Source organism: Perca flavescens, chromosome 11 (assembly GCF_004354835.1).
Source record: "Perca flavescens isolate YP-PL-M2 chromosome 11, PFLA_1.0, whole genome shotgun sequence".
Lineage (NCBI taxonomy): Eukaryota > Metazoa > Chordata > Actinopteri > Perciformes > Percidae > Perca > Perca flavescens.
In genome coordinates this window covers 23,462,082-23,473,193 of record NC_041341.1, presented here as the reverse complement: position 1 = coordinate 23,473,193, position 11,112 = coordinate 23,462,082, and the positions used below count along the sequence as shown (strand labels likewise).

At 37.8% G+C, this 11,112-nt stretch overlaps 1 protein-coding gene across 2 annotated transcripts; it reads left to right on the top strand.

Moving 5' to 3' along the window:
- Positions 1–325: 325 nt before the first annotated feature.
- Positions 326–10,989, top strand: dnajb2 (DnaJ heat shock protein family (Hsp40) member B2). Of its 2 annotated transcripts, none has more exons than XM_028591780.1 (11): positions 326–635; positions 2,269–2,382; positions 3,411–3,520; positions 4,434–4,487; positions 4,710–4,826; positions 5,104–5,178; positions 5,956–6,088; positions 6,487–6,557; positions 6,995–7,291; positions 10,448–10,524; positions 10,691–10,989. In XM_028591780.1, exons 2-10 carry the CDS (start codon positions 2,318–2,320, stop codon positions 10,474–10,476), a joined length of 951 nt encoding a protein of 316 aa, XP_028447581.1. In that variant the 5' UTR covers positions 326–635; positions 2,269–2,317; the 3' UTR covers positions 10,477–10,524; positions 10,691–10,989. The 2 variants fall into 2 exon arrangements, with proteins under 2 accessions (XP_028447581.1, XP_028447580.1); XM_028591779.1 differs by having other exon boundaries at positions 327–635; positions 2,286–2,382.
- Positions 10,990–11,112: the final 123 nt, after the last annotated feature.

The following is an 11,112-nucleotide window of genomic DNA, read 5'->3' as shown; positions in this document are numbered from 1 at the left end:
TCAGATAAATGTAGTGTAGTAGAGTAAAGGTAAACAAATACTCAAGCAAGGTACAAACTACTTATTTTACTTTTATTTATTTTTTTACTTTAGCACAGTAGGCTACATTTGGTTAGCCAACATTGTGCCACTGCATTGGTAACATTGTAGGCATAGGATACAGAGAAAAAGATAGTTTATTTAATGATGTTGTTGACATGGAAATATTTAGAAACATCTGTGAAAAGCCTGTTGGTCTAACCTAAATGGTTGGCCATAGTAGGTTTTCGTGACTACCATCAGAAGTTGCTGGTTTTTTTAAACCACGTTAGCACAGAGCAACAGGCAGTGCTTGAGGCAGGCAGGGCGGGTCTGACGACGTTTCCAAACACGAGCATGTTCCAGAAGCTCTATTTTCCTCTCTCAGCTGATAGTGACGTAACGCGTGCAGCTTAGACCCGCACACACGGCAAACAGGGTTAACTGACCGCTTGGTTTCCCGGTGGGGGGACAGTAGAGTAGACCACTGAGGCACAGCGGTACACTGCGGACATATTGTGTTGTTGAAAATATTTGTGTCGGGGCGGTGGAGAGGAGGACTGAAGGAGGAGGCTGTCTGTGCGGCTGTCACGAAGAGAGCGGGAGCACATACCAAGGTACCGCTATCATAACTAATTCATTGTCGATCCAGACCGGTGGACAGACGGCTAAACTGCTTACTAATTAGGCCGAAAGACTCAGACAGTATGTTTATATAGCTTTGGATAGTCGTGATAAGTTGTGGCTACCCACTGTCAATAGACCTTACAGTTTATTATAGACGCCCAACTTTACCATATTAGGAAATAGTATTTCTACCGAAATACTAAATAATATGTTAGGTGTACCCTTTATGTTAATGCTACGTAGTTACTTGAATATAGACAGCACCTGTGCCTGCAAGTGCATCTGCCCGTGTATGTAAGTTTGTGTAGGCCTGTCAGGGCAGCAGCAGTTGTCAGATGCCATGGCGCTAGAAATAACATAGTAATAATACTTGTGTGAGCGCATGGCTCAATCCGAGGGGGCATAGAAATTTAATTTTAGTTATTTTACCTCAGTTTGGAAGTCCACTTCAGCCCTAAAACTGTTGGAAGTCCACTAATGAGATTGGCATGGTGGTTTGCATGCTGACTCTGACTGTGGCTATAATGGAACTACTGACTGTACTGAGGTCTTATCATTTCAAGGGCACACTTTCAATTAGTATTAGTGATTAAACAAATAAAGATTGTTATATTATTAGCATTGTTCACAGCATGCATCATATTTGGGATAAACCTAAAATGGATCTAATAGTGGAGTCTTGCATGTATCTCAGATAAGTCACTGCTCTTTTCATTGATAAAAATGAAAACAGTGGTAACCTAACCATAAATAAAATAAAAGTACTGCTATTATTCCCTACCTCCATAGTAATAATTATGGTCATCAATGTGAGATTATAGACTACAGTATTGATTCTACTCTTAATCAATATGGCACTCAACTCTTCAATACTTGTGTGATACATGGTATCCCAATCCTTAAACTAGTGAAAGATTGCAGCTTTAAAGAGCAACTATTGTTGGCTGAACTTAATGAGACTTTAATAAAACCCTGTCGACTTCTTTGGCAAAATGTATTTCATATATTCATTGGGGCTTTCCAACAGGCAAACAATCAGTTGACTGGGGTGAAATTAATTAACTGTGAATCGAAAATAATAATCATATATTATTGTCACATAGACACTTATTAACACCCACCACATAGGTGTTTCAATTAGGCCTACTCTGGCAGATTAGCGCTGCTGGAAATGACATGATGTCATTAAACAACATGTACGAATAGTACAATGTGTCCTGACATTTGAGGTATCAAAACTAACAAGCTGGAGAGGGAGATGTCAATCAACCTTTGTCTGTAGATGCCCACAGTCCTGAGAAAAGTTCCTAATAAAGGGAATTGCACAATTCCATAATCTGTATTTGTCAACACTTTAGTTTACAGAATGATAAACAAACTTTTAGATTACGCATTGCCTTCTTTAGCCATTCCTCAGATTGCTATTGTTGTATATGACCACTTTTCTGCAAATTAAATAAATAATGAGCACAGAGCTGTTTCTTTTCCTTTTTTGGATTTTAGGAAATACCATAGATACCAAGGTTTTATAAAGCTTCTATGATGAGTGATAGGAATTTGATAAATGCACAATGTGTGTGACCAATCAGAGTTGAGTATATTCTGTACTGAAAACATTTGTAGTTGTATTTTCCTTTCAGGGGCAGTGCAGTGAGGAGTGACAGGAGGCAACATGGTGGATTACTACAACATTCTGGGAGTGTCCAAAACAGCCTCTCAGGATGACATCAAGAAAGCGTGGGTATCCTGGAAGTCTCCCTCAAGTGTTGGGGCTCACTTTACACAATTCATAAACAAAGCAATATTTACCTTGAATATAACATATAGTTTATGAAAATATATTTGGAGTTTACCTTCTTACTTAACATCGCCTGGTTATATAAGCCTTGAAAAATTTGAGGCCGCATCAAAATAAGCTTAGTTTTATTTGTCTGGATTTTACGAATTCAGAAATTGGGATACAATGACAAAACACCAAAAATACAATATCTCAATATACAGTACAGGCCAAAAGTTTGGACACACCTTCTCATTCATTGTTTCTTTATTTTCATGACTATTTACATTATAGATTCTCACTGAAGGCATCAAAACTATGAATGAACACATATGGAATTATGTACTTAACAAAAAAGTGTGAAATAACTGAAAACATGTCTTATATTTTAGATTCTTCAAAGTAGCCACCCTTTGCTTTTTTTGATAACTCTGCAAACCCTTGGTGTTCTCTCAATGAGCTTCATGAGGTAGTCACCTGAAATGGTTTTTACTTCACAGGTGTGCTTAGTCAGGGTTAATTAGTGGAATTATTTCCCTTATTGATAAAAAAGCAAAGGGTGGCTACTTTGAAGAATCTAAAATATAAGACATGTTTTCAGTTATTTCACACTTTTTTGTTAAGTACATAATTCCATATGTGTTCATTCATAGTTTTGATGCCTTCATTGAGAATCTACAATGTAAATAGTCATGAAAATAAAAGGAAACACATTTGAATGAGAAGGTGTGTCCAAACTTTTGGCCTGTACTGTACATTGTAACTAAACCCATTAGTAGAGGTTTGAGAACCACTAGTATGACAAATACAGACTTAGCCGAAACATGGAATGGTCCCAGTAGTCTGGTGTCTTATTTCTTGAAGGCTCTCCATAGTGCATTGTTTGTTGTTGTAGAAGAGACCATAGTACTAGTACATGTCTTTATCTAGCTATATTTACTTGTATGTACAGTATGAGTTAATGTCTGTGCTTATGATGTGAGTTCAGTTACAGGAAACTGGCTCTGAAATGGCATCCAGACAAAAATCCAGACAACAAGGATGAAGCAGAGACAAAGTTCAAAGAACTGGCTGAAGCCTATGAAGTCCTATCTGATAGTAAGTCAGGGCAGTGTGTATCTTTATATAATGGTATATGTATATGTGTGTGTGTGTGTGTGTGTGTGTGTGTGTGTGTGTGTGTGTGTGTGTGTGTTGTCAAGTGGCTGTTGGGGGTCGATCTGTATTGATGCTGTGAATCATGAATCTGAATCTCTGTGTGATTATGTCAGGCTCTTCAGAGAGGAACTTCATTTACAGAACCCATAAATCAGTTTCTAACGTATGAGTTATACTTTTAATTTAATGTGTGTGACTTTCGGGCAGAGGCGTCAAAAGTATTCACATTTATCACTCAGGTAGAAGTATAGATACTAGGGTTTTAAAAGACTTCTGAAGAAGTTGAAGTATCAACTCAAGCTTTTTACTCAAGTAAAAGTGTAAAAGTACTGGTTTCAAAACTACTTAAAGTATAAAAGTAAAAGTATTGTAAGGGAAAAACATGCCATTAAGGACAAAAGCTTAGGCAGCACCACAGGGGCCTATAGTGCACTAGCCCTCCACAAAAAAACTTTTTTCTAAAGGCCATAACGCCTCGCTAATAAATGCTAGTGAAGGGCGTGGCCATAGTGGGATAGTTGGGTTTTTTTAGTATTTTGTTTTTTTGAATGAAATCAAGCCAAACTGAAATAGGAGTAACGAGGCTATTTTTAAATGTAAGGAGTAGAAAGTACAGATAATTGCGTGAAGATGTAAGGAGTAGAAGTAAAACGTCTGCTGTAAAATAATTACCGGTACTTCAGTAAAGTAGAAATACCCAAAATGTCTACTTAAGTAAGGTAACAAAGTATTTGTACTTTGTTACTTGACACCTCTGCTGTTGGGTTTTTGTTAAGAAAAAAGAGAGAGAATGGTTTTGGTATCTGTGGGTTTTTATTCCATTGTTAAATTGTACTTTGTTCCTCTTCTACAGCGAGTAAGCGTGAAGCATATGACAGATATGGAAACGACAGAATGGGACACACAGGTAAATAAAACCCTGCTCCAATGAAATATAAAGATGTTATTGCATCCATTACCATTCCTTCTTCCCTACTCGCTCTCTTTTCTTTTGCCCCTCTCCTCATTCCCTTACTTAGATTTCCTGCATCTTCCATTTCATTCACTTTTCCTAGTTCGGTTCCCTAATATGTTTACCTCCAACTACTTTTTCTCTCTCTTGGTTGCTCCTCACAACTTCATTTTTCAGAGTCCTCCAGCTCAGACTTTTCATCAGATTTCCCAGGATTCACCTTTACATTCCGCAACCCAGATGATGTGTTCAGAGAGTTTTTTGGCGGCCAGGATCCCTTCGCTAACTTCTTTGGTAAGTCATACACAATACTTATGTGGAGTTATATTAGCATTTTAGGAATATAAATTCTTTTCATATTAGGGGGATTTATGGGGGGGGCATTTATTATTTATAGATCTTATTTTTGATGGATAACATCATGTTAATGACTTGTGGAGCAATAATTACACATATATGCCCTAATAACATAACTAACTTCTTAGTTAGTTGACATCATAAAACCTACTGTAATATTACTCCTTACCTAACAGTACAGTATTTCAGTAATGTCTCTCTTTCTCTCATCCAGATGACTTCTCATCCTTTGGAGGCTCATCCTCTCGCCTCGGCCCCAGTCGCTTCTTTTCTTTTCCTTCAGCAGGAGGTAAACAGTTACATGCTGACAGTTGCGTGGTGAATACAGCATTCCTGTATGGTAGCTGTCAAATTAAACATCATGACATATCGTATTGTGACCATAATGTCAAAAGCACTGGCGTTGAACAACTGCATCATATTTTAATCTGGTCCAGTTTTGGAGTTTTGTCAATTTACACAAAAGATGCACAGCAGCGATAGCAGCTTAATGCTGATGGAGAATAGTTCACTGAAATATGAGCGAACTGTGTTTTATTTTTGTCAACATGTAACCCATCCTTTTGTTCAAGAGATAGAAGGCTACCAAACTTTATAATTCCCTGTAACATGGAAAAATACCGTCATCGGTTAAAATTGACACCTCAAAACATAGTTACAGTTTTCAAATCAATGCAAAATGTATATTAAACTAACTTTTAATTAGAGAAGCGTTACATATGCTCCAAACTACACTACCGGGTAACTCACTGGTTTAACTCATCTAACCACGGGTCATGGATTTTGTGGACAAAACACTTTTCTCATTATTTCTTCCTTATTTTCTCATATTGGGACACCTCACTGTGCATTTCAGCCCACACTTTCTGTGGCAATAACATAGGAGTGGTATTATCTTTGCACAGAATGAGATTCCGTAATAATAATAATACATCAAAATTAATCACTCTTCTCTTCTCTTCTCTTCTCTTCTCTTCTCTTCTCTTCTCTTGTCTTCTCTTGCCTTGTCTTCTCTTGCCTTGTCTTCTCTTCTGCTTTTCTTTCCTGATCATCTGTTGTTCTTCAGTTGATTTTACCTCCTTCTCCTCTTCCTTTGGTGGTCTGGATGGGATGGACAGCATGGGTGGAGGGATGGGCAACTTCAAATCAGTTTCTACCTCCACTCGCATCATAAATGGCAAACGCACCACCACCAAGAAGTACGTTATGCCATCTTTAGAAAAGTAACCCAACTTGGGAAATATATATATTTTTTAAATATTTCATGACTTTTTATCTCAACAGGGACACATGGGCGTGGGTTGTTATGAGCAATGCACTAAGACATGAACATGACAGTAATATATTTTTATATAATATATTTTAAAATGATCTGAAATCTGTCATAATTCTACAGCTTACGCTTATTCTACAGTTACAGCATAGTAACGTAGTTTCTGATTTGGAAAGTATTCTCACATTTCTAGTTGTTTATGCCTAGGGTGTGATGGCATTCTGCCATGCAAATGCAGACACACACACACCCAGACTAAAAACAATGATGGAAATGGAGAGATTTAAAAAATACCATTAATTTGTGTATGTGTCTTGCTTACAGGATAAAGGAGAACGGGCAGGAAAGAACAGAGATTGAGGAGGATGGGGTGTTAAAGAGTGTCCTAATTAATGGTAAGACACACACACTGAATGGTGTGACAAATAAACTTAGTCTTATGTAATATTTTCTATCCCTTTACTTTCTTCAAACTAGTTTTGTCAACAAAAGTTCAACAGTTTCAGTGAAATTTAGTACTTCCACAAAAGTAGCACTAAGTCAAACTTAATCCAATACATTAACCTAAACTGGTACCACGTGCAAGATAAGCAATACATACGAAGAGGAACTACATTTGCATTTACATTACAAAAAAAATGCTTTCACGTCAAACGTTGGAATTTTTTTAAACTATTGTATAAGCAGAGGTTTTAGATATTGGTATTGAAGATAAAAGTACGGCACGGTGACATCCCTACAGAATGTAGATGTTGTTGCTCCTCCTAGTTGTGCATTTCTGCATGTGTTTGTGCATATGTTAGTACAAATGTGTTGTGTGTGTTGTTCCCAGGTGTGGAGGATGAAATGGCCCTCGCACTGGAGCTGAGTCGACGAGAGGGACAGCCCCGTCACTCACCTCAGAAGCCACAAATCCAAAACAGATCACCTGCCGAGTATGACAGATCCCGCCCCAGCCCTTACTCTGCAGCCACACACCGGTCATTTAGCTCCGCTCCCTTCTACAACTGCGAGGTTGTGGGCGGCAGCGAGGATGACGAAGAAGATGAAGACCTGCAGATGGCTTTGGCATGCAGCCTGTCAGAAATGGAAGCCCAGCAGAGAGCAGCTGCTACTGACTTCATATCAGGTGCTGGGGGTGGGGGCAGAGCCATGATTGACAAAACTGGTGGTCATAAAGGAGGCAGGGTTGTTAAGACTACACATTTGAATGTGGCTATTAGTGAAAAGGTTGTTGCAGGGGAGAGAGATGAAGAGGGGCAGTTTAAAATGGGCTCTGGGCCTGGAGCTCGGTGGGAAACGGAGAGAAATGGAACCAGGGAACCAGACTTCTCTCCTGAGTCATCAACAACTGCCAGCACTACGCCGCTAAGCCAAAGCACTGAAGAAGAGTTTGAACCTGCCATGAAAAATAGTGATGGCAGTGTGAAAAAGAAAAAGAAGTGTGGGTGTATTATATGCTGATGCAGTGTGTGTGTGTGTGTGTGTGTGTGTGTGTGTGTGTGTGTGTGTGTGTGTGTGTGTGTGTGTGTGTGTGTGTGTGTGTGTGTGTGTGTGTGCACGTGTGCGTGTATTTGGAATGCCTTATTTTTATACTTACCTCAGTGTTGCCTTCAGCCAGACCCTAATGTTATGTGATTGCCAACCACTTTCAGACAGTGCTTCAACTGATCACAAGGCTTTCATGCTGTCTTAACACCTCTAAAAAAGACAGTGAGTCAACGTTGGCAGGGTGTCAACCTAGAGGCATAATTTGCCAATACAACTACAAGATCAAATAAAATGCGAAGCAATACAGAGGACTGTTTCTGAATGTATGTAAATAAACCGAAAAGAGCGGGATTAGGAGGGTTTTAGATGTGGCCAAATTGGTAGTGATTTAAATCCCAGTAAGGGCAGAGTGTTTGTGTCCGTGTGTTTGGGTCAGTTGAGAAGTTTCTCATTCTGGCTCTCTGGCAAAGGGAATGTATCAGAACTGTGTCACATGCCCAGTCTGAAACAATAGATACACATCTAAAGCAGGCCACAGAACTTACATAAAAAACACACTGACTTCCCAGTCAGAATTGTTCAAACCAGTAGCTCAGCTTCTACACTGTTGCAAAGTTGCAATAGTCAGGGGCAACACTTTTAGATCACTTTATGAAGTTGTAAGTCAAAGCATAGTGTACAATGTGTACAGCATTATGACTGATTGTAAACCACAATTACAAATAATCATTATATACATTTTTCATATGTCCTCCTTTTGGTGCCTTTGCACATTTTTACTATTTTACTCTGTGTTTACCTTGATTACATTACAACTGCAAATGTGCCAAGTAAAAAACAAAACTAATGTATTTAAAGCGAAGCAAATGTTAAAGCTATACATTAGTAATTGGGAATGTTGTCAGGTATTCTGAGGAGTGAGAGTGGTCACATTCAACTGCATTATGATAGTTGTGCGAATGTTTAAAAATATGAAGCTGAGCTTCATCACCAAATCAATACTAAGTTTGATTTCCCTGTCAACTGTCAGGCCAGAGGGGTGCTGTAGCTGTCTTTCCCTTCTATCAACATCTGTTGATTAAGTGTAACCTGAAGCCAGACACTTAACCCCACCTTCTCCAGTTTAGCTGCTTAATGCGCAGAATTACACAGACGTTGAGTGCTGAAAAAAGATTGCATTCATCGTTAAAATAAGAATTTTTAATCTGCCAATAATGAAGAGCATAACTTGAAATGAGTTAAGAATAAATCTATATAGTCTGTATTTTGGTTTCAAATTGTGATGTTATATTTTGTCTTATTGAAACCACAACAAAATACGCGTTACACACACACACACACACACACACACACACACACACATACACACAAACATACACACGCACACACACACACACACACAGTCATAGTGGAATACTAATGTGACAGTTTTAAATGTGACTGTTGCTGTATCTGTGAAAAAGGCTAAAAGTAAAAGAAATTCCTGTTGGTGTCAAAACACAAAGGTGTTACAAATAATTACTAGTACCAGTAATGTGTTAAAATAATATTTTTACAAACCTGTCTCAATAAGTACCTTATTACAGACCGTGTTCCTGTCCCGCTTTCACACTGCTCGTAGAGCACAATACGTTAGTTTGGTTGTCATATATTTTTCACGAGTGCCTGATTTATTTAGCATTGCATGACTTTTACTTTCACTTTAAAGGATAACTATCATCACTGTCAACAAGTACAGCTGTGAGAACACATCATCAGTTTCAAAATTCAATTGTTTAGGATTTCTCCTCTCCAACTACGTTATTGCGTGTGGAGAGGGAATGAGGAAGAGGCAGATGTTTCTCTTTTTAAAATATATATCCACCTGTTTTATTTGTATGACATTGAAATGCCATGTGTTTTTTGTTTTTTTCAGATTGTTAAAAGGGAAATAACAAATAAAGATTGAGCCGAAGAGGATATTTGGGATATTTGATTTTTTTCAGATTATGCCAGTAATAGTTCTGCATTTTCCATTAATTATCACTGATTTCATGCTATACTAGTACTACCATTACTACAACCAGCAATGATACATGTAATGAACTGCAGTGCTTCTAATTCTTTCTGAATGATTCTTTCTGGGTCTGGTCTTTCTGAATCTCTATAACAGATGTAGATCAGCTATTATAAAATCTTTTTTTTTACGATGAATGCCAACAGAACTTGATCAGTATGCTAACATTGGATTTCATTCAGTATGTTGTCCAAACCAATGTGTCCCTATTTACTTACAGTGCCATCCTAACCCTTTACACTCCCTCAAAAGCTGTGTGTTGATCATTATAAGTCTGCCTGATTCTCATCTGTTCATCTCATCTCTCTGCTCACCCATGAGCTAACCTTAAGTTTGTTTTAAGATTTTCCTTGCAACTATTATCTTTGTAAGAAAAAAGACATTGCTAATTAATTAACAAACAAAACAAAAACTGCCATGTACAGTAGATGTCCATGTAGAGCTATCCTCCACCAATCATCACCCATTTGAAAAAGTCACTGAATATAACTTCATCTCACACTTTGTGATCTTTGTTTCTCTACTAACGGCATGCTGGTATCACCTCTTAATTCTTATCTTGCATTGTCATGTTATGAGCTCTTATTTGCTGTAAATATATCTCATCTCAGACATCAATGTAATACAACATTATTTTATTTGTATTTTTAATGTGACAAACACACTGTATTGTACCACATTATTAGGACTTAAATTGGAATTTGTTATTTGTCTTACACTTCCTGCTTCCTGTTTCAGACTCAGACTTCGAGGCCTTCACAAGCTAACCTGATTGGCTCATGCTGTGCTATGCTGTGCCCTAGCCCTGCCCTGAGGTAAAGAACCAGTGTGAACCTAAAGCACCCTGGAAAATGCCCCATAAGCCCCATGTAGATGATGAAGTCCCATCTTGTTTTAGAAGTCATATTTATATCAGGTGATGCCTACAGTATTTGCATAACTGATGAAGTGTAACATGTCCTTGTATGTCTATTCTTACAGGTCAATTGCCCACGATGCACTTGTCTCTCTCTCTGCCCACCTTGGCTCCTACCTGCTGAATGACACTTAAAAAGATACAAATGTGTGTTTTTTATGTATGTGTGTACATAGCTCATTGTGTAAACTGGAAAGTTTGTATTTTGAAACCAAGGGAAAAAGTTCTAATCATCTCTGCATTGCACTAAGTAACAATGTTTCAGCTGAATTTTAAATTTGCCTGGATATCTGATGAATAAGACAAATAGGAAAATGTTTAAAAACATATACAACAGAGAAAATAAAGCATTTCCTGCTCAGTCCATGGTAGTTTATCTTTGTAAAAAAATAATTTAATTAATATCAAATAAATATATGAATGTAATGTAATGTAATGTAATTTTAGGTTCAAAAAGATCTCCTTGACAGTGTAATAGACCTGTTTT

Excerpts from the sequence above, each read along its gene's own strand:
- dnajb2 (XM_028591780.1), top strand. The coding sequence starts at position 2,318 with ATGGTGGATTACTACAACATTCTGGGAGTGTCCAAAACAGCCTCTCAG. Across the intron at positions 3,521-4,433 it reads CTATGAAGTCCTATCTGATA|CGAGTAAGCGTGAAGCATAT; the intron begins GTAAGTCAGGGC and ends CCTCTTCTACAG. Across the intron at positions 7,292-10,447 it reads TGCTACTGACTTCATATCAG|ACTCAGACTTCGAGGCCTTC; the intron begins GTGCTGGGGGTG and ends TTCCTGTTTCAG.